The sequence below is a fragment of the Cuculus canorus genome, chromosome 15 (assembly GCF_017976375.1).
Source record: "Cuculus canorus isolate bCucCan1 chromosome 15, bCucCan1.pri, whole genome shotgun sequence".
Taxonomy (NCBI): domain Eukaryota; kingdom Metazoa; phylum Chordata; class Aves; order Cuculiformes; family Cuculidae; genus Cuculus; species Cuculus canorus.
In genome coordinates, this window is record NC_071415.1 from 17,030,796 (window position 1) to 17,057,771 (window position 26,976).

Sequence of the window (26,976 nt, forward strand, 5' to 3'; positions counted from 1 at the left end):
ACTAAATCATACTACATTTTCTAAGCTTATTACAAAAAAATATATCTGCTGCTTGAAGAAACACGCAACTTAATCTTTCAGATTTTAAAAAATGTTAGATTTTGTGAATATTCTTCTTCTTCTACCTGTAAAATTTTGTGTTAAGCACAGCAATAAAAGAATTCTGAAGACACGTGTTGAACAAAAACCTCGGCCAGCCCTCAATATAAAGCTTATGTGGCCTCATAACCCTGGTCATGGTGTAGTAATCTGAACTGCTTGTGGAAATTATTGGCTGTAATCACGTATAGTCGTAGTTATTACTACAAATTTACAAGTAAAATAAAGATACAATCTACATTACACTGTGCTCAGCCTGTGTAAATTTAAGGCTGTTTGCTATCACATGCTTTAGAACAGCAATTACCATAGTAATCATTTGTAGGTTTTTTGTATTTATGCATTTTTTTATATGGTTCACAGTCTGATTCCTAGTTGCAAACCATTTCTGTGTTACCCATTAGATACAAAGATGCCACAGAGATGTGAATTTAAAAACTAACACGTACTGCATTTGGAAGACAAACTTAACCCGTGTATTTATTATCCTCATTTGATAGGTGTTTTTCATGTGATGAAATTATTAATTACATGCATTTGTTCTGAAGTAGTGTCAAACTGTTCATATAAAAAGAAACGTTGCATTGTGCCTATTGTCACAGGCGTGTGGGCAGCAGAAGACCATAGAAGTATTGAGTTTTGAAATGCTAGAGAGATCTGCAGGTTTGTGTTTATTCAGTATTATTGTGCATGAGGGACTGTAGTAAAAGTTGGGGTTTAATTGATTTCTTTATTTTACAGTTATGTGATTTTTATAAGGCATTTAGATGCACAGGCATGTGTCTTTTGGCAATGCGTGCATGGTAAGAGCACTGAATATAATTGAATGAAATTGTGATCTGTGAAGGAGCATGAGGTGAGGTACTAGGAATTGTATAAATTCAACCTTGTCTTCACAGTGGCATAACTGGCATAGTTGTTTGGAAGTTATAATAAAACCTACTTGGTATAGGATTTGTTTCCTTTAATAGTGTTGAATGTTGTTTGCATCTCCACCTGAGTTTGCACACGTTGGAGTATTTGGTTAACAGAACTAAATTCAACCTCGTACATCACATGTCTGCACAGTTGGAGTCAGAGTTCAAAATGGGAAGTGTAACTTCTTGAAAATCCACTGCAATCAGCTGAAGTAAGTAACGTGAAGCTTAGCCAGCAGCTGTATTTGCACGTTTTTTGTGTTGATTGCTGATTTCTGTCTTTGTGTATTGTAGGCTTACGGAGGGTTTTTTCTTCTTTTCTTAGTCACATATTTGAAATGAAATAAAGGCAGAATAATTTCAGTAGGACAAATTCTGTCTCCTGCTGGTTTAGGAGCAAACTACTTGGAATGGGATTGTGTAGGTAGGAAATTCTTGGATCGGCACCTCGCAGTGTTGGGTGGTGAAGGAGACATATCTTTGACATCTCTGTTTACTAGAAGGCTTATTCTGTCATGTGTGGTGTTTTTCAGTGTCTGGAGGAACTGGCTTAGGCAGAGTTTTGATAACTGACTTCCTGTCTATGCGTCTTATTAGTTGTGTTCTTTGAGAGGAAAAGAATACATTGACTTTAATTGCAGAAGGGTCACAGAGGTTTTTGAAGGCCATTTTGAATTTAAGGTCAGAATGGAGGTGACCTTAAATGATAAGGTCATGATAGAGGTGACATAAGTTAATTAGACAATCGATTTTACAAAGGATGTTCTGACAAGCAAAGTATTATGCTCTTTGTTATTGAAATGATTGAGAAGTTAAAGATTGTTTCCTGTAGTTGCTTGTGTAGTAACAAACTAGACTTTGTCGTGTTAACTAGGGAGAACTATGCTGGTAGTTAAATTTTAAGGAATCTATTGTAACAATTTCTCTCTGTTCACCTGACTTTCTGCAGTAAGGTTGTTTGACAGTAAGAAGATATTCCTGCTCTTTCTCATCTTCCATTCATTTCTTGTGCTATGATGATATACTACGCTGGTGGCTGTTCCAGTATGGACATTTATGGGCTTGAGTGTGAGCTCCATCATACACCTCATCCAACCAAAGCAAAAGTTTAAAGGAAAAAAAAAAGGCAAGCTCTTCAAACTGGATCAATTCGAGCTTGCAGCGTGGCCCCAGAGGTGGTTGTGCTAAGGAGCTGGGACAAGCTGTCCTGATTGTCTGTAATTGTACAATGAATATATTGGGTATTGCTGCAATATACCTTATATCATGAAACAAAAATCTTACTTAAGGCTCTTGGTGATATTTCAAACAGCCTTTGTATATATTGGTCTGCTTGAAATCTGAAACCACAGGCTTTTACTGCATAGTTTCACTTGAAGAAATTAGTGTTAATAAATTTAGTGGAATAATTGGCATGGGAAGAAAGTTTTCAGAGCCCTGATGTTGGCCTGAATGTGTTTTTCCTAAAAGTTCATTTATTCTAGAATATTTTTTTTTTAATTTCAGGCTCACAAAACAATGACACTAAAAGACAGTTTCTTTTAGAGCGTCTATTGGATGCAGTTAAACAGGTGAGAAATCCAATATGTATTTCTACTGTGCACTTTCACTGAGTTGTCAGTACTGGCAGGAACTATCTTCGTCCTTTTTTCTTCTTTTTACCAGACCAGAAGAAATCTTGTCTTTCACACAGTACTACTGAGTTTTTGTGTCTGCTAACAAACAACTGTTATGCAGTATTTGTTTAAAATTCTTAGTCGTAACAGATTTTATTTGTAATATTTATATATATAATAAATACATATAATATAGAGATAGAGTACATATTATAAGTACATTTATACTTATATGACTGAACTAAATTTTAATGTACTGCAGAGTCTAAAGTGGTAAACATGTTACAGTAGCAGCTTTTTTTCTTTATGCTATTATTTTAGTGAGTGGTTAAAACAGGTAAAGATGGGATTTATTTATGTATGTATGTTGCATTAGCATGAGGTTCAGCAAGTAAAATTTCATAGGCTGGATTCGATTTAGGAGAGCTTGGGATACATAATACCTCAAAAGTAAACCAATGATGTGTTTCATAAAGAATGAGTCTTCTGTAATTGTAGCACTAAGCTGAATAGGAGCAGTGTTCGTTTTTGTAGGCATACATTTAAAACTCAAAAGTAGTAATTTTTCTCAATTTTAAATGTATTGAAGAACCTGCAGGTGTGTTGCTCTGGCTAGCAAGAATACAGTTGAACTGTAAGAGCAGCCTGTAGAACATGGTGCTGTAAAGCACTTTTTGGTTTCAGGCTGTATTTGCCAATGCTTTATTTTGTGCTGCTTCCTTTTTTTGTTATGACTTTGTTTCTTAAATGGAAACATTTCAGAATATTTTAAGAAACAAAAATTTCTTAAAATCTGTTTATTGCAGTGTCAAATACGGTTTGGAGGAAGAAAAGAAATTGCTTCAGACTCTGATAGCAGGTAAAATAGTCTAAGAAACTTAGATTATGTATCATAATGACGTAAAACGTATGGCACAAAATACTTGACATACTGAAAAAAACCCAGTTCTTCTTGTTTACCCCAAAACTGACTGACTTCAGTAATTCTCCCTTCCACCTTCATCTTAAGCAAGGCTTGGTGATTATCCAGTCCCCTCTGATTTACTTTAATAAAAGAAGAAATAATGTGAAAGGATGACCCTCTGCCATTTTAACGAGTTAAGTCAGTAACACATCTGGTGAATGCAAGAGTTGCTGCAAGGAGGGGAAGATCGCAATGGGAAGTACAGAAGAGGAGGAAGAAGCAACTAGGAATTAGAGGGCAAACCCATCTGCTTTGAGGGGCAGCTCCCGTGCGTTACCTGTGTGCAAAATCCCAGGCTAACTCTACCCCATGGCAGCTTAAACCTGCCTGGCTACTGCTACTTCTGTCCTGCCCTTGGCTGCTTCAGCAGCCTTAGAGAAATAAGTGTTCTGTTGAACTAGCGTGGTGAGAACTTTCTTAAAGCTTAAGTTTTGAGCATAGTTTATTTAATGGCATAAAACTTACAGAAAAATAAGCTTTCAAACAAACAGATTTCATTCATGTGTTACACAGTAAGTCTTACTATTCCCTGTAGGTTACAATAATATTCCTTTCTTTCATAGGCTGAATTTCAAAATTTTGCTGGTTTTATAATGTTTCTACCCATGTGAAAATTTGTTTATTAACTGTTTTGTGTTTAAAAAGAAAATCAGGGCATTTATAAGTAGTATTACTGAGAAAAACATAAAAGCCTGAAGATTCAACACATCCCCAGAAAATTTTCTTTTTCAGTTTTCCTTTATGTAGGATTTTTTAAAGGACATTAAAATTTATGTTTAATTGATTTCATACACTTGAATTATAATCTACTAGTACAAATTAACAAAACTGTCTATTAATTATATAAGAAGTTAGAGCATATTTTCAGAAAATCATTCATTGCATGTGTAGTACAAAGTATAATGATGAAAATGTATTTGCATTACATGAAAAGTAAGTATTCTGATGCAGAAATATTGCCTGAGAACCACTATAGCAGGTGCAGATGATTTCTCAAATTGATTGCCGGTTCTTTGGAAATGTAGTTTGTGTTCCAGCTTTGGATAGTCATGATGAGACTGGGAGTGTAAGTAGATTATACTGTTTGCAAATAATGAGATTAGTGCATACGAGGGCTCTTTCGCTACATATAATGGTTCACCTTTACCTTGTCTAGTCCAGGATTTAGAATGAACCTGCTCTGTAGAAACACAGAGGCTTGTTCTTTTCAAATAACTTCTTTAAAAATTCCATTGCAGAGTCACTTGTTTGTGTGCTCAGTTTGAAGCTGTGTTACAGCATGGGCTGAGGAGGAGCCGAGGATTGGCATTAACAGCAGCAGCGATCAAACAGGCAGCAGGTTTCTCCAGTAAAACTGAAACAGGTAATTTGTTAGTTGTAACTGTTCTATTTTAAACACTTGATAACTGCAAGCAAGCCATGTAATTTCTAATGGAAGTTTTAAGTAATGTGCTAAATTGCAGGCTGTTAGTAGGATGCTTAATAGTTGGGCTGTTGTTCAGCAGTGAAAATGGTTATTGCTTTCTTAAGTCTGGTTTAACTTTCATGCCAAAGTTCTCAAGAAACTGCGATGTTATGAAATCTGCACTTCCTACGGTTACATCATGAATAATATCATTGGCAAGTTTTTTTTTAATTCTAGTAGGGATAAGCATTGTGTGATTGTGCTGTTAAGTTTTTACTGCATTTTCATTATTAATCTTGTCTTACTCTGTACTTTAACTGCCATATTCTATTGCTTCAGAAATGTTGAATTTCTGAGTATTGATGTTACTTACTTTGGTTGGGCTGTGTTTTGTTACTTTCTCTACATTTAAAGAAAAGATCCCTTTATTTTTGTTCCCTGGCATTTTAAGGAATACTTTTTTTACATATACACACATTTTAGTTTTGAGATGCAGATCAAATAAATTGAAGCCAAAGGAGTAGAACATGTGATGTTGAATATATGTTCAGTGGCGTGCCTATGAGGTTCTAGTTCAGCAAAATACACCTTTGGTTTTGCATTGTCAATTCAGTGGTTCCTGTGGATTGCACATTTGTTTGATTTAGGCAAGCTCTGGGTTATTCCTGCAGTAGCGTAGTGTTTTTTTGATGGATTTTTTTTTTTTTAATTTTTATTTTTACTTTTTTTTTTATTCCAGAGCCAGTGTTTTGGTACTATGTGAAAGAAGTTCTGAATAAACATGAACTGCAGCGGTTTTACTCTCTGAAGACAATTATGACAGATATTGGTAGAGGCCGGGCTTGGTTGCGCTGTGCATTAAATGAACATTCTCTGGAAAGATATGTTCATATGCTGCTTGCAGATAAGAATCGACTCAGGTATTGTATTTGATACATATGTAAAGCAGGAGTTGTACTGACAAATGAAGTACTGACATTAAAAAAGAAACAACAAGCCAACTAAAAAACACGGCTGTAATAATACCCCATATTAATTGCCGTGCTAGTGAAGCCACTCAACCTCATACTTTTGTTAATTTTTGAAGTTTTGGCAGCAGTTAAGATAGAGGCTTTTGTCTGTAACATGAGCCTGAAACGGGCTTCGTTCTAGCATGTGAGAATATATGCTTCTATCCTCATTTCCATACTCTTTCCTAACTCCCTTCCGTATTCTTCCAGCAGTTTTTCCCACTGTGACCATGACACTGTGCTCTGAGGTGTCCCTCTCATTCCACTGAAACAGTACACAGTTGCATCCTTGGTCTTATCAGTTCATCAGTGGCAGTTGCCTTACTGGAGATGCTCGTCTGTAATTGCAAAGCTCCAGCTTTAATTGAACGATGATAATAAATATACAGTGTCCTGCTACTAAAATGCACCAGGTTTAGAACAACTAAATTCATGTGTTTGCAGTGAAATTTTATCTTTAGATCCAAATTCCTAGTTGACCTTAACTATTTAGGATAATTGAGATGGTCAGTATGGTCTAGGCCAGCCCCCCTGCTGTGGGCAGGGACACCTTTGACTGGGTGAGGTTGCTCATGATGGAGTGGACCTTTTTGTTTGCATTCATACATTCTGATTTTTTTATAAAATGATTTGGTAATTATGGTCAACTGTAGTTATTTAAGAACTTATATATGTGGTATAGCAATAGGTATACAGAAACATTGTGACTGCTAATGTAAAATGAACCTCCTTGCCCTTGAAAGGCTTTTTTCCCCCTATAAAAGCTGCAGAGCTAAAACTTAAGATAAAATAATATCATGCCTTTTAGAAGTGGAATATATGTTAATATAGGATTGTGTATTCCTTTTAAATTTTTCCCCCCTTTCAAATTATAGTGTCTTCTATGAAGACTGGTCTTTTATGATGGATGAGGAGCGTTCTAGTATGATCCCTACGATGGCAGCTGGTAAGACTTTCTCTTAAATGCTGCTGTTCTTGGAAAACGATGCCATTTTGGGATGTTACATCTGTTTCTTGTTGTGAGGAGCTTTTCTGACACACTCCATTTATGTGGAGAATGTGTCTCAGGTGTACGTTCAGGTTGAATCGTCACGGTATTATGCCAATTTATGCTATGAATCGATGAACTGTTTAAACACTGTATTTGGCCTTCCTACAGTTCAAGTTTTTCATGTTTGATTTCTGACTCTTTTATCAGTCAAGGCTCACTTTTCTTAAAGAATAGTTCAGTTTAGAGAAACCAAAAAGAGTTATTCCTGACTAGAAACGAGCAATGATAGACTTCTATAGTAAGACTTCAATTATAATTAAATACATGGAAGGAGAGTTAGAATGAGGGATGATAACAGATACTTTATGTTTCTAGGGTAAGTGGTCACACACTTTGTTCTGCAAGAGAGGGTTCACGGGAGTGTTTTTTTTTAATAGAATATAGGACCCAGCAAATACTAAAGTTGCAGTGAAATGGGTTTAAATAAAAGTTTGTAAATAAATGAGTTCACAGTACTTACCACTTATTTCATCTGCAGCTCAACAGCCGTCAGGATAAATTCAGAACTGATTGCATCAGCTTCAGTAATGTCAAAAAAAGAACAAAGGGTACATGGAAGAATAAGAACTCATGCATAGAAAATTGTGGGAAATCTTTTTAGAAAAATGTTTTATGTCATAGATTTGCTAATACTTAGGTTCTATCTTTGCAAGTTTTGCAAAGTATATAGTGGGTTTTGGTCTTTTTTTTTTTTCCTCCCTTTCTTTTATCTGAAGGTCTGAACTCCATTCTTTTTGCAATCAACATTGATAACAAGGATTTAAATGGGCAGAGCAAATGTACACCCACCGTGTCGGATTTATTAAAGGAATCAACGCAAAATGTAACTTCATTGTTGAAAGAATCCACTCAGGGTGTTAGCAGTCTTCTTAGAGAGATAACTGCGTCATCTGCTGTCTCAATTCTAATAAAACCTGATCAAGAAACTGACCCACTTCCTGTTCTTTCCAAGAACCTAAATGCTGGTAAGCATTTTTGCCATGTTAGTGTCTTTCAGAATATTATAAAATAGTCAAGTGTGTTTAACTTCATCAGTGAAATTTAAGGCACTATTATGGAACAGAAAACTTTAAAATAAGTGCACTACAAGTATAAACTATTTCAGTATGAATTAAAATGTTTGAAAAACTTTAGAAATACTCTTTTTACAAGATGAGGTAACAGAATAATTGGCCTTATGCTGCGCGTGATAATGCAGGTTACGTGTCCAGTACATGCATTTACAGGACATATAATGTATAACTTATAATAAACTGTCACTTTAAAAGTATCGGGTTTGCTTCAGTGCTATTTTATGGTGAATGTTAGAGCAAGTCAGATGTTTTCATTAAAGTCTATGTCTTTGCCGGAATTCTACTTGCATTCAGAATAAGTTTTAACATCCTCTTAAAAGTAAATGAATGTTTTTTTTGGGAATGTAACAGCTGGATTTGGATTAAACCAAACAGTTTAGTCCCAGTGTGAGTTGTCTTGGTGAGTAAATGTCTGATATTTCTTAGAATGCTGCAACTTTGCAAGATCATTTAGCCTCAAGTGCACATCAAAATCAGTGAGACTAGGTAATAATTAAAAAATAAGTTCTGTCACAGCATAGGTGTGATGTAATTGGAGGGGATTTCAGTGTATTTCTAGATCTAAGTGCTAATTAGCTGAGGGAGAGAGCAAGTTTTTAATTTCTTTTTCTGTAAAGTGACTGCTCAATATCCAGAATGTAGACAAAACTAAATTGCAAGTTGTGGATTTTGTGTTGTGAGTTTGTTATTTTTAACTTTTTCTCCCTAGAAGTCTTCCATGTTTTGTCTGTTGTGTATACACATATACACTCTACACTATGCAATGTATACTAGCCATATTCCATGGGAGAAAGTGATGGGAAGGCTAACTTCTTATTTAAAGTTTAATTTTATAATTCTGTTGAACGTTAATGCACCTCCAAAATACCTTCCGAAATTTGAATTATCTAAGGCATAAATAAAAAGAAGGTAGTTAAAAATTTAAATACTTGTGTATGGAAAGATGATGCTTTGTTAATCTAAGTTTTTCTTTCCTAAACTCATTTAATACATGAGTTCATTTGAGACATAAGTATATTACATTGTTTCTCTTTTTCTAAACTATGTAAACCTTTCTGTTGCTACTAGATTTGAAATGTAAAAAGGATCGAAAAAAGAAGAAGAGAGTGACAAATATTATCTCATTTGATGAAGAAGATGATGATCAAAATTTGGGGGATGCCACAAAGACTCTGATTACAGGAGAAAGTTCAGACGGGAGTGTGGAGAGATCTTCAGTATTTGTATTGCCCTCATCTGACAGCGCTCTTGGAAAAAATTTGAACGGAAATGGAAGTAACCATTCATGGAAGAGTGATTCAGTATTCATGAATGGAGAGTATGAATACCAGAAACTAGATGTGAAGAGCATTGATGACGAAGATGCAGATGAAGATGAACTATATGGAAAAATGTTGGGAAATAAAGGCACAGAAGGTGAAACGGAAGTTTCTGGAAAGTAAGTAATGTTGTAGGAGCCAGTGGTAAATTTTCCATGCTTCCCCTGTTCCTTCCTTCCTTCATGTGTTGCAAAATTCTCCAACTAACTGAGCTATAGGTTTTCTCTTTTTTATTACTTTTTTTTTTAATTAATTTCCTATCTTTAAACCATTTAGACCACTGTGGTGATGAGTTTTGCTTCTAAGTTCCAATGGAAACCCAAATTTTGTGATTTCTCTCCTTGAAGTTCTCCATTGTTGAAATTGTTGCATTGATACATCCAGGCTATACTTTGGACCTATTTCAAGTTTCCTTATTAGTCGTATATCATCAGCTCTATCTTGGCTTCACAGTAAACCCACAAATTTTGAACAGAGTAAGCCTGTTATCATCAGAGCAGATAGTTAAACAAGACAAGACGAAATGAGAGAGAAAAAAGTGTTTTAGGTTCTAATATGCCCTCTTTATTTCTGACACAGAAATCCCTTTGGAGGAAAAGTGGTGAGCACTGCTTGTCTCATCTGCTTCGGAATGGGCTGATGTTTAGTGAATTTATGTGTGTCTGAACAAAGAAATTGGCAGACAGATTGAAATACACTGCAAAAAAGAAAAACTGTATCTCTGAAAGAAATACAGGTCTTGTGAACATGAATGTTGACTGTATAAATAGGTTTTGTTTGTTTGCTTTAAATATAGGTCTCATGAAATAGGCACGTGCAGTTCTCAGATATGCGGTTGGACTCCTCTACAGGTCCTGAATGATGACTCGGATGTTCTGTTTCCTGTCAGTACTGTTGGCTCTTATTCCCAAACCGGTGAGTATTTTAATTTACCAAGTGTTACCAAACTTTGTAATAGAATTTCTAGCATCGGACAATGGTAAGAAATAATGGGATTGTAAGGACGTAAGAGATATTGCACAATGGGAAGGGAGGTTCAGTTAAAATTTATTCTAGAAGCTTCCTCTTCTCTAGGCTGAAAAAACCCAACTCTCTCAGCCTTTCTCTGTAGGAGAGGTGTTTCATCGCTCTGTTCACTTTTGTGGCCCTCCTCTCGACCACTCCCACATGTCTTTCCTGTGCTGCGTAGTCCAAAGCTGGATGCAGTACTGAAGGTGGGGTCTCGCAAAAGCGAAACAGACGGGGAAATCACCTCCCTTGACCTGCCTGCTGTGCTTTGTTTTACACAGCGCAGGGGAGGATTGGCTTTCTGGGCTGCAAGCACCAGTTGCTGGTTCATATCTGTTTTTCATCTATTCGTATCCTCAAGTCATTTTCTGTAGGAGACCCACTCTAATAAGTCGCAAGCTGATAGTGAGTTAGCCGTGCTGTGCTTCTGCAGTAGAAGCTCGCTTCGTGCTGCCACGCAGAAATGAAAGTGTCAAGGGTAAGTTCATTTGGAGAAGGTCTTAAAGCGAGCAATGAAAATGGTCAAAGGTTGGAAAAGAAGACCTGGTACTTTTCCGGTATCTGTATTGGTATATCGTGGTTTAAGAGCAGCCAGCAGCTAAGCACTCTGCAGCTGCTCACTCGCCAGCCGTGCCCCAGTGGGACTGGGAGGAGAATGGGAAAAAAAAAAAGTAAAACTCGTGGGTTGAGATGGTTTAATAGGACAGCAAACGAGAGAATAATAATAGTAGAATGTACAGAACAAGTAATGCACAGTACGGTTGCTCAGCACCCAGTGGCCAATGCCTACCCTGTCCCTGAGCAGCAGTTGCTGCCCCCTGGCTCACTCCCCCGGTTTATCTGCTGAGCTGATATTGTATGGGATGGAATACCCCTTCGGCCATGTAGGGTGAGCAGTTCCAGCTGTGTGCTTTCCCAGCTTCCCATGCAGCCCCGCCTTTCCGCTGGCAGGCCAGCAGGAGAAGCTGAGAAGTCCTTGACTACGTACCAACAACTGAAAACATCAGGGTGTTAGCAATGTTATTTTCATCCCAAATCGAAAACACAGCACACACCAGCTATCGGAGAGAATATTAGCTCTACCCCAGCTGAAACCAGGACATGCCACCTAAACCAAACAAAGGATTTCCACCTCTCTCCTCTTCCACAAGTTAACTTTTTGTAAGCTCTTTATGGAACATTGTTTTCATAGAACTTGGGTATGTATTCTCATTTCATTGACCACTCAGAAACTTTTCAGTGGCATTCAAATAATGTTTTAAATGTAAACTATTTCGGGGTTTTGTGTATACCTTATAAGGGCCAAGAGTTTAGCTGGACTGTTAATTGAAGGCTTGTGAAAAACTAATTCAGTTCTGTAAGTTCCATGATAAAAATAATGTGAATCATAAGATAATGTTGTGGTGCCCTCTGCTGTATTTTAAGACATGTATAGTGGTGCAAAAAATATGGGAAGTACATTTTTATTTTTTTTGCTTGCGCGCTTACAGTTTTCAGTTTATGAGGGAATGGATTTGGAAAACATTAAGTAGTTTGTGGCATAATGTTCTCTTGAATTTTATACAGAACCTGTTTGAAAAAGTCCATAGTTTTATAAGGGTTTGCTGACTGCAACAGATTGAAACCTGGAATACAAGAAAACATTCCTGTTTAAGGGGAGGGGGTGTGGAGTGAGAGCTTGCAGTGGAGCTGTGGGAGTTATTAGCCAGCCAACCATCACAAGGCATTGCAAGCTAGAGCTAAGGGTTCATAGTTTAAATCAGAAGTCAGGAGACCAAACCAAGACTTGATACTGGAGACAGATGATCAGAGAGGACAACAAAAAGAATGTAACGGGGGCTCGCTTTTATTAAGGTGGTACCAAAGACCCTTGTTTCATCTTGCTTCATCTCAACTGTTTTGAATACAATATTTAGACTATGAGAGGTGATCAATAACAGGTCCATTCTGATCCCTTCTGGCACAGTATACAGATACTTTCAGTCCTTCTGCCTCTCTTTGTCTTTGTGGTAAAGCTTATGGTCTAGCATGCGAACCAGAGCAATACGGCATTGGACTGGTGAAGGGTATCTTCATAGGGAAGATTCATCAGACAGCAGTATCTGTGTTGCTTCTGCTGTAAGCAGCACAGATTCTGCTGTCTGCTTTCCTGATTTCAGTCTCCTGCGGTGTCGCTGGGCCCCTCTGAGCAGGTCTGACCTGACGGGTGTGCGGGTGGCCGTCACTAACAGGTCTGTCATGCAGCCCCAGTGTCAGCCGGTTAGTGACACACGTGGGTCTGGGCACCCTCTCCGCACTCCTAATGACCGTTGGGTGAGACTGAAAGCTGCCTTAGGCAGGTGTTCGCTTGACTTACGCTCTTGCTGGATGGGTACCAGAGGGAGCGTGGGTGTCAGCTTTTTCTGAGGGCAGTTCAGCCCCGTAGGTGGCAAGCTCGTTATGATTATGACAGCCTTTTTGCTAAAACATGCTGAACGATCTCTTATAAAATGTATAGTTTAACCTAATATTTTGGTTTATTTGTCTTAATAAAGATATATAACAAGACGTGTATTTGCAATAGGTTACAGAGCAATCTGTAGTGTTGGATGTTAATATCAGAGTGTTCAGTTTTAGTCTGTTGCAGTGCTTCAAGGATGTGTCAGGGAGGATCATATCTCCATGTACCTAGAGATGAGAAAGTCTGAGTCAAAATTTGGTTGCTTGGAACAAAAATGGAGTATGCATTTTGGGAACTGAGCTTCAGTAAACTGCGCAGCTTGAAAATGAACTTTTTCTCTCTATAGTTTTTCTGACTTAATTCTTATCTCCATTAACTTTTTTCCCTAGAATTCCTGCTTTTTAAATTCTGTGCTATTTTAGATCATGATTTTAGGATTGCTTTATGGGAACTTTGTAGCCATTGCATAGTGGGATGCAAAAAACATCAATAAAATGTGATTTTTGCTTCTTTGCACCTGAACTATCTTAATGACAAGCCCAGTGATGTGTGTATATTTTGATCCTGACAGTTACGGATCTATGGGCAGATGCACACTTTCCGTGCTTTTTAGAAAAAAACCAAACACTGTTGTTTGGTGCACAGGAGCCAGAGAAAAGCCATGGTGCTCTGTTGGGAATGCATACAGGACAGCTGTCTTTGCAAAGTTTCGTGTTCTAACCACAAATTCTTTCCCTGCAAGTCACAAATGGATTTGTAATGATTATCAGATGTCATGTGACTGTTAAACTCTTGGGGCTTGCAAAAATAACTTCAGTAAGAAGTCTCTTCACTGCTTTACAGCATTGTTATAAATGTAAAATGTGCATCAAAATTATGATTCAGGAATTGTGCAATACTGTTTTTTTCTAAACTGATGGCTGTGTTTCTAAGGGACGTTGCAATCCTGGCATGGAGGGTGAGTGTGCAGAAGCTAACCCTAGAGAAGGAATTTCAAGTGTTTATAAGCTTTACTAAAGATGAGTATTTCTAGTTAAAAATGTGACTGCCTTCCTTCTGGTTTTATTTTTAAAGGACTATTAACTGAAGAAAGCTAATGCTTGTGCATTCTACTTTAGATAACTTGGAGAATGGAGAGGTGCATGAACATGTTGTTCATGCAGTAGAACTGGTTCCGAGAAGATCTGACCTTCCTTACAGGTATGGGTCAAATGTTTTCGTAGAAGAAAATCTTCACCCTGTTTGCTGCCAACTTACTATTATTCCCTAATGCAGAGCTACTCAGTACTGGAAAACAAACTATTCATCAGAGTGCTTTTGTGAATGTTTGGAGAGACAAATGCAAAAGCCTGTGCTTCCCTTTTTTGCATAGTTTCATATATTGAACTTTTCCTAGTTATCTTGAAGAAGCTGTGCAGTCATGGCAAATAACAGGCAGACTTTGCCTCTTGTTTCTTAAAGTAGAGTTCATGGTTTTTTTTAAATGTTATTTTTTACTGTATTCTCTATGGCCTATTGATTTGGATGTTTTCGTGTCTATTCTTAAATCAGACTTGCAACAAATACATTAAAGGATAATTAAACAAGTTGATTGAATATGATGACAATTCTAATTCCTGGAATGCTTTCTTCTTAAGTTTTGAATTCAAAATTTTGTTTTTATTTAATGATGAAATTGTACTTTTATGACTAGAGCGGAAATCAGTCCTCCAGCTCAAGTGAATATGTTGCCTTCAGCCACTGTGCCAGAATCCATGACAATTAGTAAGTACTTCCTTGATGGAATTAACTTCGAAAGTCATATAACTCTCCATTTTTATTTTTACTTCAGTAAGATCTGTTTAGAGACTCATGCAGTACTTGATTTCTGATATGCTGACCACATTAGAAATGACTGCTCTAAAATGATTTTTTAGTTGGCAGATGCCACGTTATGATTGGTCGCAGCTGGTGGGAGGCCAGCTTCTTTTTCCAGACGTGCTAATTTCATCCATGTACTAGACATGGTTTGAGTAGTTGAATGAACAATGATTTAATTTGATTAACATCTTTAAGTCGCTGCAAGTTCTGAAAACACTAATGGTTGGTTCTGATTTGAGCTTACTTATTTTGCCTGCTTTTATTAATGTCAAAACAGAAAAAAAACCAAACAAACTTGGAAATCTTTCCATGTGGTTTTGATGTGGAAATCTGCTCCAAACATAAATACAGGCTTTCATAAGCAAAAACTTTAGTTAAGATTAGGGTGGAGGACAGTCATCTCTTCAGTGGTGTTGAGTGGCACTGGACACGATAAAATAGCCCTTGCTGTGGAATGGGATTAGTAAAGTTTGTCTGCCTCATCTTTAATCTTTTTTCTTCACAAAACCTTGTAGAACAAAGACTCAGTTCTCACACTCACCAGCTGTCTTAACATATAAGCTAGTATGGTTTTATTTTCCTTACCATACAGAAGGTTTTGTAACTGAACTGGTGGATAGGGCTTTGTTTCTAAATCTGTAAGGTGTGTTTGTTTGGTTGGTTATATAAGTTTAAATATGTACAAATTTTGAGTTATGACGTTTGAAGAGTTGAAAGCGATGCAGCCAAGATTCTTTTCTGAAATCAATCTATTAAATTATCAAAATGAACGAACCTGTAGGAGATTCTAATCTCATGTTCTAATGTTATGTTCAGATAGTATCTGTGTCAAAGTGTGTTATTTCAGGCTCTGGCATGGGTCTGGCTCTGCTGGCAGAGCTTTACAAAGCTGAAAAATCCTTTCTTAAAAACTACTTTATGAAGTGGGAAACAAGTTTAAGACTTCCGAATGATACAATTGAAGATGTAGATGAAGTTACTGTTGATAGATACTGCGATATTTTGGCTGGTGGATCCTCTCTGCTCGTGTACATACTGCAATATTCTTTCTTTCTTTCATTTTTATTTTATTTTTCAGTAATAGAATTTTAATGGAATATTTTCTGATATTATGGCACTGTGTTGATTTTATTGTTTCGGAGTTTGTAAGGTACCAGCAGGGGCCGCAATTGGCCTCTTTCAATTGTTCAGTTACTTCCTATGTGTACTTAGGACAGCTATAAAATAGAAAGTAAATCTCGAGATTTTCAGTTCTTAATACTTAGAGATTTTTAAGGGAAATGAATCACAGGATCAACAGAAGTATATACACTATCATTAGTTTCCCATTTCAGAGAAAGTTTTGGTGGAAGGGGGAAGTATATCAAAACAATCTATAAAACTAGTAGAACACTTAGTAAATAATTCTAATTATCATTATAATAAAAATTCAGCTGCTGATACATGTAGCTAAATACATTTATAATAGCCAATCCCAGATACATTCAATAAAAATGCTCTTTTGAAGTTTGTTGTTATTGGTCATAAATTCTTTACAGGAAGAATTGCTGTGACAAAGCCAGACATTGAAGCTCGCTTTCTCTATTGCAATTAGCAGAAGAATTATTAAATGGCAAGGCTTGTAGTTTGGTTGCATAGCAACTAATTCTAACACATCATGAGAAAAATGGATTGCAATAGTGCAGTGAGAAAAGCTGTGAGGTCTCCAGTGACTGGGGTTTTGTGCTTCTTACTTCTGAACACAAAGCCCTAAATGAAATTTTTTTTTAATCTATTCTTTTCCTGCTTCCTTTCTGATTTACTGGTGATTTACTGGTGTAGTAATAACCTTTCTTGCTACTTTTGATATGCAGGCTATAAAATTATCTGTAGGAGAAGCTGTAAGTTAACATTTCTGCCATTTTGAATGATTCTCCTGAATATCTCCCATGCATTTGTAAGCTACAGGTTAACTCAGCAGCAGATAGATCTCAGAAAAATAGTAATACTGCTCAGGAGGAATACTAATTGAGAGAGTTTTCCTATGTATGTTAGACATCGTTTGAAGACTTCTGCTGCTTTACAGATTGTAAAACTAGTTATAAAACCCAACAAAGAATTAAATTTGTCAGAAGTTTTATGTTTGCTTTGCATTTTCCTATGTCATTTTCCAGTTTTTAAAAAACTGTATCTTAATTGAACCACAAACAACTTTGTCTCTCCAATTATTATCTAATTATTGTCGTTGGTGGGTTATATATTCAGCATTATTTTACACCAGAAAAATCTGTCCCACCAGCACAAGCCTCACCACTTTGTTTTTTGCAGTGGGGAAAAAAAGAAAATCAAACGCTTTGTTGTAGAAGGATGCTGCTGGTGTCCTTCTTTACAAGGTTCTTTGATTATAGTGCTATTTTTGGTAAATAATTTGGACTTTAGATTTTCTGCTATAACTTGCCTCAGTTCTCGAATTTGGGCTTAACCACAAAGGTTGTAGCATTGTAGTTTATTCCACAGTTTTTCATATATTCTTGAGAGAGCCTGCATTTTTTTTCATATCACTGAAGAACTTTACTGAATAATCAAACCTACATATTAAATTTTTATCCTGGCTGCGTAAGTGAATAAAGTGTTTGTTTTTGTACTTCCTGTGTCCTCTAAGTAGCTTCTGACCTGTTCTGTAACTTGGCTGCCAGTGGTCACCGACAGGGACTAAATTCTTGTGACTTCTCTGAGAGCACAGCTGTGGAATGAGGATGTTCCATCACTGAGAAAAAAGCTGCAGTTCATCTCATGGGCTTTTTTTAGGTCAGGACTGTTGTCTGCACAGTAGAAGGCCAACACCATTGTCTAATAGATTTCCTATTAAAGTTTACCCTGTTAGTAGTGATGGGATATTTACAGGATTTTGCAGTGCTAAATAAAGCCTTAATAGCCAACGTTCAGAGAGGCACGACTTGGGGATTGTGTCTTTAAAGGTCAACTAGTGATTTAAGATGTAACTAGTCTGCTGGAAGTTTTTTGTCTCTGAAAATATCTGTGTAAATTTGCACTTAAAGTAAAGAAGAAGTCGTTCCTGCAGAGTGTTCCCAGCCCACCCTGATATTCCATCTGCAGCATTGCAGAGGAGTGCTGCATGACCTTGTGTACGCCAAGGGATGATTTCATTTACAGCTCGCTCTTCATAACAGGTGATTGCAAATCATACTTACCCAATCTTTGGCTAAACAGCCAGAAAGTTGTGAAACTTATGTCGTTTCTAGAGGTTGCAGGGAAATGGAGAGGTGTTTCTTAAAGAATGGCATTCTTTTATACATTTCGTGCTCTGAATGTGGCCTTAAGGAAGCTTTATAGAAGCTAGATTTTTCAAATGAATTCAAGTTTTAGAGCAAATATTTGCTTTATTAATAATTAGGAAGTACAGATTAATTTCAGCAATAAATATAATTTTTGGTGCTTTAAAAAGTGACATTTACTGTGAAAAATTTAACTATCACGTTCCTTGGCTTTTATATTATCTTTTTTACTGATAAAGAAAGACCTGTTTTGTATTTATTCGTTTGCACGATGGAATCTTATTTTTAAGAGGTTGTAGCAATTAAAATTACATAGTTTGAAGGACTTCACAAGTCGTGTTATTATATCTGTGTTTATGAAGTCTGATTATCACTAGAATTTTAGATGTGTTGGTGTTGAATGCTGATCATTAATAATGGTAGTGTATCTCTTTCCGTTTAATGCTACTTTATAGAACATAAATGACATAGCAAGCACAAAGCAATTCAGAAGTAGGACATAAACTCCAGTATCAAACAGCTTTCTGAAGTGGGTGTACTTGGCCATCCTCCCACTGAAGAAGAGGAGGGAAAAGATTGAGGTTGCGAAATCTGGAAGTCAGAAAATGCCAAATTTATGGTTGCTGCTACAACCCTGATTTTTTTTTTTGTTTTGTTTATTCGTTATTTCTAACCCACACAATGAATGAGATGTAAGTCTGCTTAAAAAAATAGCTTATGATCTTATGCTGATCTTGGAGATGAGCATAACACAGACGGAAGCTTATGGAGTGTGGATGCTCTGGCGGATTTGAAGTGAACCTGCTGCAGTGTATGTGATTGGATTTACTTTGTTTGGAGTCAGCTGACTATTCTGATATGCTGCTAAATTTGTTTCAAGAAGTGTAAGTGAGGGTAAGAAATTACAGTTTTAGAAAGTTTTGAAGGTTATGGCTGAATTCAATAGGATAGCGGCCTTTTGGTTCTCTTCAGTTACTTACATCAAAAGACAATAAAATTAAAATTCCTAATTTCTTTTTCTTGGTATCTTTATTTTTTTTTAATGACACTAGTGAATGTTTGACTTGATATTTACTGTGGATGGAGAGGTTAAAGCAGTATTGATGATAAACTATATAATTCTTGTGTTTGTTTTGAGTAATTGATAGAGACTATGACTCCTTAATACTCACTGCTTCAAAAAGAAATAACTCAGGGATGGCAATGAAGCAGTATTGCTGATAGGGTAGGCATGTCTCGTAGCCCAGATGAGTTATCTGTGTTGGTAGTCTCTTCCACATCTCCACTGCTATCCATAGTTGAACTAAATTAGTAGGAATACTGAGTATGAAGTGGGTTTGCTTTTGTGGTGCTAAATTAAGCATTGATTTTTGTCCAATACATGATAATGAAATTTTGAGTTTCTGCTTTGCTGTGTCTCCACAGTACTGTCAATTCCATAACTCTCAGAAAAAAAAGAGGCAACTGGAAATAAAAATAATTTTAACATCTTTTTTTCCAAGAGGCTTTTTTGTTTTCTGTTTAACAGAATCTTGCTTTCATACTCTGCTTATATATGTGTGGTGTGCAGATGGGGGTGAGAGAGGAAGGGATTTCAGCTCTCTGTTCATGCAGAAGGTTCTGGGTGGACTAAGGGAAAGAAGGTTAAGTTATTAGGCAAGTTAAGGTTACAATTTGAATAGTCTGGTAAAATTGGAAAAATTGATACAATTTATAATAGCTTTGCTTTTAAATGTCAGTAAAGCAGTGCACCTTTAGGCAGGCAGAGTGTGCACATGGGCAGTTGTTGCAGAGTAGCCACCCCAGCATGAGTGCCCAGCTGGTACAGCAGTAGCTTGAGTAACTGTGCCTTTAATTTATTCAGAGTCAGAGAAATAATAGCAACTAACTCGGATTGCACGTTATCATATTTCAATTACACTTTTGAAATATTTAAAATGCCATTGGCTTGATACTTTCTCGAGGATTCTGATTTCAACTTTATAGTTAAAAGATCTGTATTTTGTCCCTGAATGTTACTGCACTGAAAGCTTTCAGCGGGTGTGTTTTGTTTGTTGTGTTCATTTGCACAGGGCTTGAGCACTAACTGTATTATTCTGTTTTCCTCATCCTTACCACAACTTTTTATTTCACAGAAAGTCTTTAAAACTGAACTTGAGAAGTAAGTCCATGAAGAAGGAATGACAATCTGTCTCCTCTGGTCTCACTGTAATAGCTGTATTTCCTGTGTTGGAGTTGATAGCATGGGGAATGAGCAATTTGAAGAAATAAAACGCGTAGCAGTGTATCTCATTAATAGGCATGTACTGAAAAGGTGCATTGTCCCATATGTCTGTGCTGAAAACAAAACAACTATGCCTACAAACTTGTAGAAGTTTGATTTAAAGCCACATGTAGACTAATTTGATTTGATCCATACTTTGATATTGTGTTAAATAGTACTGTTTTTGAAAGAGTGCTAGTGATGATTTTAAGAGCCTTTTTATGTGCTTTCCTGAAAAGTAAATGATGTTTTGCCACTGCGTACATGACTTTTAGATCTGAAATGAGCAAAAATAAACACAGAAATGAATCTTTTTTTGTCCTCTTTCTTTAGGTGAGCTTCGTCAAGCTATTGTGGCCATGATGAATAGAAAGGATGAACTGGAAGAACAGAATAGGTAGTTTCCTTTTTCTAGTCAAGAGGCACTATAACTTTGGAGATTGGTTCTCTAGTACAAGCTGTCCTTTGTACAAGCTTGTCCTAGTACAAGCTATGCATAATATTTCTGTAATATTTTTCATGTGTATATTATTTTTCTGTGAAAGATAAACTTAATACTTAAATATTCATCTGCTGATACTGAAGGGTAATGTTTGCAGGTCAGATTTTCCTTTGAATTCAAGCCACATATAACTAAAACTTACTGCCAAAAGTTTCCTAAGATCTTTGAAGATAAGTTTTCCAAATGAGTAAAAATTTGTTCTTATGCAGATATTCAGAAAATTTCTTTTTTTCGTCCTCTGCTGCAAAGGTGATGTAGGATGGCTAACGATGTTATGCTGAAAGTGGCTGTCGTTTGCGACTGTCTTCATCTACACTTAGAGCGAAATGATGGTGTCATTGTAAAGAAGTTTAGTTGCTTATTTAAAATGCTATCAAACCTAATTTGAACTTACTTAGTCTATTGGAACACATCATTAGATGAATGAAAATACAAATGTATTCAAGGTATACTATTGTAATTAACATTTTTCTGTAGAAACTTTAATTGTTGGGGTTTTGTTTTTTTTTTAAATGTCAAGATTACCAACTGATCCCATTTTCCTGCTTCTTGTCCTCCTCACTTCCATAAGTGCAAATTATTGCCCCATTCAACTTTGACGTTTTTGGCAGAAGGACCAGAATGCTCTGGATTTTATCATTATCTATCGCGCTGACTTTTGCTGTCTCATCAAAGGTTTTTACACAGAGGTCTATGGCACTGCCTTGAGTAGAAACAGGACCTCTACCTGTCTCCTGCTCTTGCTAGTAAATCTGTTGCTTATAGATTATTCCTGAGGTGTGTGGACTTGCACTGAAGCACTAAAACTAGATTATAAGCTGTGTCTTCTGTAGTAAATTCTCCATGAAATTTTAGGATTACGTTAATGGTAACATTCAGGCAACCTACTGTGTTTTTCATAAAGTATGTTTAATTACTGGGTAGTGTTTGCAGTGTTCTAACAGAGGCTTCTGCTTTCTTCCAGGTCTCTGAGAAATCTTCTTGATGGAGAGATGGAGCATTCTGCAGCTCTAAGGCAGGAAATGGAGAACTGGAGAAGGAAGGTAGCGGAACAGGAGGAGCGACATGCCACGAAAGTCCAGGCTTTGGCACGGTAAGAGGCACTGAAAGTGCTGTAAAAAGTAACAGCAGTGGAACAAGGGAATAAAAAATTGTGTGCAAGAAAAATTAGTTTTCAAGTAGTTTAATTTTCAGAAGAGCATCAATGACTCAGGACTAGATACAACAGAATACATGTTTGTGTCAGGTAAACGTAAGATTTTTATTCTCTCTTTATATATGTATCTTGTCCAGTTCTAAACTTCTTCTTTGTTTTTTAAATTTGTTTTTTATTTTACTTGATATTTAGGAGATTCTTGGTATGGCTGACTGCTCAGTTTGAAACAAATTACAGTATCAAGGTCCTGGTTTTTTCCTTCTGTTGGATATGTGGTATTCTTAATGTTGTTGTAGTACCTAGAACTGTCTGCAAAGGGTATTTCCCAAGCCTTAAATCTGATACAGCTTTTAAATATAAAGGGATGGTGAGGGGAACAGTAACACTGTGCCAATGTTTGATATGGCTGTCCTATAACAATGAAATGCTCATTCTAGTGGTGGAAATGACTGCTTTGGTTCGTGTGTGAAATGTAGGGTTTTAATCAAAAAAACACCAGCGAGATTGTTGGTATTCCAGCTCTCGGAGCTCTCAATAAGCTGTGCCTTATTGCAGAAAGCAGGGTGTTTTCGGCATGTGCGGGCGGAGTGCTTGGTATTAATCGTGAAGCATCACAGCTGCGGTTGCATATAGGAATGTATGGCTTTTTATTATAGCAGAACTAGTATCTGAAAATGATAAATATAAAACTTTAATAAAAAGTATTTAGAATGTTACTAATTCTGCTTTTAATGACACATCAAACCAAGCTACTCACTTCGAAGGAGACAGAGGTATGCGTAAGTGGGTTTGACATTCATGTGATGTAGAGCAATTGAGACAATGCAAATACTTCAGCACTTAATAGTCACATTTCAGCATATAGGAATTGTATATTCATATTTCTTTGACTCAGTTCCCCCACAGGTGTAGAATTTGCGGTGATGTATGGGTGAATCAGATATTTGTCACGCACATACCTTTTTAAAGAATAGATAAGAAGCTTTTGTTACAAGATCTAAAGAGATGCTCCCTTAGACTAACATTATTTTTAAACAAGGTTGTTTATTTTTTCTTACTGCCACAGAGATGGGGTGTGTTGTGATTGTTCTTCTGGAAGTCAGTTTACTTTGTCATGTGATAACAACAGTGTTGGGAGATGCTTAGGTACAACAAATCCTGTGTCACTGATTATTTTGGACTTTGGATGAATTTCTTTATTGGTTAACTGCAACTCATTTTTTTAGCACATAAGAAACTGCATTATAGTTGTTTTGGAATAGTTATTTTTTTTCTTTTATTGATTCACTTCATACGCTGTAGGTGATGCTTTTCAATAAGTGGTGGGTTTGTTTTTTTTTTTTACATTCTGTAACCTAATCAGCCTCCTCTTATCTAGTGTCTGTATTATTTAAGTCACGTTGCGTTTGAATTTGGTGTTTTATATTAATCTGTTTTACACCACTTCAGTCAGAGCCATAGCGCTTCAGTGATGGGTGAAATGTGTTGTGCATCTTGAAATGATTGCATCAGTTACTTTAAGCAGATTCTTGAAGAGCGTAAAAAGTACCTCTTGTCCCTTCATATGGAAACTAATTTGAATATTCCTATATTCAGTGATTTTTTTTTTTCTACTTAGTTGGTGGCGTGTCACAAATCATTAAAATCTTTCATAGAAAGAGATATATGTTATAAGAGAAACAGCCTCATATTTCTTGTCCATGAAACCATTTATCACTTTTTCAGATATGATATCAGTGCTAAAATACAGCCCTTTCATAACTTAGGTTTAAACACACTCTGTTGGGAAGCTATCATGAGAATAGTTTTCAGTTTATCATGCATATGGTGTTTATCTTGCATGACAAGCAGTTAAGTTTATCACATTATTCCTCGTTACAGTTTTTTTCACAGATTGGTGTTATACTATAATGTCATTATATTGTAGATAGTTCAACTTCGGCTTCTCTAAGTAACAGTTCTCGTTTTTCTTATTTCATTTAGGTTATGTGTGATTTCAATTAATTGCGATCTTTCATCTCCTAATAGTAGGATCATAGGATAATTCAGTTTGGTTTTTGGTGGTTTTTTTTTTTGTATTTGGCAATAAATAGTTCAGAAAAATGATTTGAAATCTACAGAAATGTGTATATAGTACCAGTCTCCAAGTTTTATATACAAATATGACATTGCTTACAGCAGCAGTTTAATTATGTTTGTGCATGAGTATATGTGTGTGTGTTTATATATAGAATGGCAAGAACCATCAAGGATACTTGTATGTGTTTCTGAATACTTCTTATTCCTAAATAAATGCCCATGAATAAAGTGCCTCACTTTTTGCATATAATCTGTTTACAGCTTCCTGTAATCAGTTACTTCTCTGGTTTCATCGTTCTTAGAGCTTGTAGCGTGTCTCTAGCGTGATTTTGACCTGCCCACGTTCTCTCCTCTCTCTAACAGTTTCAGGTTTCTTGTGTGTGATGTTATGTGCAGCATCTGTGGCATCAATGTATTTCTACCTTGATATTTTCTTAAAGAAGAGTAAAAATTGTCTGAATTCACTCGTACAATACCTTTCAGTTACATTTCTTTTGTATAAACACTTCTGTCGTACTTGTTTACTTGAATGGCTTGGAGAGAGAATTGAATTTTCAGGCGCGCAATTGTCGGCTTTGTTTAAAATTCAGTCGGTTGGAATTCTTTTTATTCTCCCCAAATATAAACCACAGTGCTTGATATCGGGTGGAACTATGATAGTACCTGGTTTGAAAACTTGTACTTTCAAAGAAAAATGAGACAGGCACAGGCACTGAAATACAACAGTTGAAGGGATTAACTGAATTTCTTCTCTTAAAGTTTTCATTTAGGAGTTGTGTGTGGAAAGTTTTACCTTGAATATTGCTGCTGAAGGGCTGGCATATTCTTGCAATGATAAAGTCTGTTTATAAAGCTGAATTCTTATTAGCTGGACATTGAATTCTTGGACAAGTAGTGAAATGGTTATCTAATTTTATACTGGCCATTCTGAATTTCCTTGCCTGGTATCCCACCATTACTTTAATTGACTTTTGATTTAGATAGGCTGTATAGTTTTTCTGCATAGTATAGAAAATTTCTAGTGTAGTAAAGAAAATCTAAATTAAAAAAAAATTTGATTGTGAGATGATCTGTTTCACTGATGTTTTTATGTGGCCCTGGAAAACCAGTTTTCCTGGTACCCTGCTGCTGATGTGTTATTTAATGTGCAAATAATTTTTTTTCATCTTGACACAACTTAGATAAAGCTTATTGTCAAAGATGGTGTGTTTGCTTCTGTTGAAAGGGGCTTTCTCTGTTGTGAGAAAATAGTACATATATTTATTCTGCTCTTTTTATCAACAGAGAAAATGAGGTGCTGAAAGTGCAGCTGAAGAAGTACGTAGGAGCTGTGCAGATGCTGAGAAGAGAGGGTCAAACAGTGGAAGGTAAGGATCAAATGAAGGGAAAAAAGAAAATTGACACACGTGTTTTTTTGCTGAATGGCACCATTGAGGCAGGGTTTATTAGGAGCGGAGCTATAGTAACTAAGTGATGGACTCCTACATGTGTGTAAAAACCGACAATGAAAGAATAACTAGTGAACAGCCCTGTCTCTGGGTTACAAGAATCTGCATTTTTGTTTCTGATGGATCCCGGCATAGTTCTCTGTAGATGATTAGGCACCCAGTCGTGCGTGAGTCCTGGTCCATAACCAGCACTTCAGCCACGCAGCCCAGTCCAGTGTGGCTGGGGATGCAGTTCACGCTCCCCGTGCTACCCAGTATGGCACCAGCCCTCCCTGTCTTGGAAAATATCAGCATCTGGAAAGGCCAGGGGTTTGTTTCCGTGAGCGCTGTCATTGGTGCATCTCTGCCTGGGCTTTTGCTCTTGTGTGAACAGTTTTGTAATGCAGGTTAGTATCGAACAGAGAGAATGTTACCTGATGGAATACTGTCAAATTACTGCTGAGGAGAAACAGTCAAGAGGTCTTTGCTTTTCTTGTGAGTCTTCACCAAAACAAATAATTTACATGAAAGTGGGATTAGCAAGAGGTAATTATAAGTCCCATTCATCTCTTCCAACCATGGTATTGGTATTCTACCAATAGTGAAAATAACATACTTGATGTCTTTTTCTTTTGAGAAACATACCAATATAGATTTTTATACTTATTGTTTCAGAGTGTCTTCTGGTAGATGAGGTGGCCTTACTTGTCAATACGAAACTTTCCTACCCTAAATGGAATATGAATGATTAATTTTAGGATAATATATTCATTATATTAAGTAATAATAAAAGTTATTAAATTATAAGATTAATTTTTTTAAAAAAAATAAGTGAATTAATGTGCTGTTGTAACATAAGAATAATGAGTTTGAGGAGAGAAAATGTATCTCTAAATTATACTGTTAATGTTGTTCTGGAGATCAGTATTTGTTTGAAATAGAATCTGTATTGAGTCCAGACATTTCACTTTCATGGCTAAGTTGCTCTGTCTCTGCTGAGCAGATTTTATATCTGAACGATAACAAGATGTCAGTAGTGTTACCTGTTTTTCTCCAGTGGTCAGTGGTGATAGAAGTGTCCATGACAGGATGGATTGGAGTTGTTTTTTTTCCTTTAGTTGTCAATATTATGGTCATGTAAGTAGCTGTATGAATGAATGTTACATTAATTCTGCTCTTGAGGGCTATTCACTGTGTTTATCTGTAGTTTAAAAACTTCGTTCATCCTTAAAAGGATTCTTGTTGGTAAGAGCACATGTTTTTACTTCCGACTTTGCTGGAGTGTAGTGATTCATATTAAGAATTATTCATGAAAACCATCGCTTAAGCTTCTTATTATAGCAGAAATTATCCTTCATTAGATACTGACAGTTTCCATGATGAGTGTAATTATAGGAAAAGAGGGGAAAAAAAAAGTATTCCTAGGCCAGCTATATTCTGCCATGTTGAAATTATGCAAATTAGTGAGTGATAAGAATAGAAACTGAGTAGGACGGTCAGATTTGATAGATG

General features: G+C 36.4%; 1 protein-coding gene across 17 annotated transcripts in view; it reads left to right on the top strand.

Annotated features, from left to right (window-relative positions):
- Positions 1–26,976, top strand: part of SNX29 (sorting nexin 29) — a 180,823-nt gene that overhangs the window by 3,235 nt on the left and 150,612 nt on the right. For 16 of the 17 annotated variants that reach the window (XM_054080294.1, XM_054080296.1, XM_054080299.1 and 13 more), the window contains exons 2-14: positions 2,523–2,587; positions 3,439–3,491; positions 4,835–4,959; positions 5,741–5,921; positions 6,887–6,957; positions 7,779–8,027; positions 9,204–9,573; positions 10,251–10,369; positions 14,021–14,102; positions 14,596–14,666; positions 20,634–20,697; positions 21,767–21,895; positions 25,322–25,404. In XM_054080294.1, the coding sequence (XP_053936269.1) occupies positions 2,523–2,587; positions 3,439–3,491; positions 4,835–4,959; positions 5,741–5,921; positions 6,887–6,957; positions 7,779–8,027; positions 9,204–9,573; positions 10,251–10,369; positions 14,021–14,102; positions 14,596–14,666; positions 20,634–20,697; positions 21,767–21,895; positions 25,322–25,404 (1,662 nt within the window). The remainder of the gene's footprint in view (positions 1–2,522; positions 2,588–3,438; positions 3,492–4,834; positions 4,960–5,740; positions 5,922–6,886; positions 6,958–7,778; positions 8,028–9,203; positions 9,574–10,250; positions 10,370–14,020; positions 14,103–14,595; positions 14,667–20,633; positions 20,698–21,766; positions 21,896–25,321; positions 25,405–26,976) is intronic. The other variant, XM_054080303.1, reaches the window with a different exon arrangement.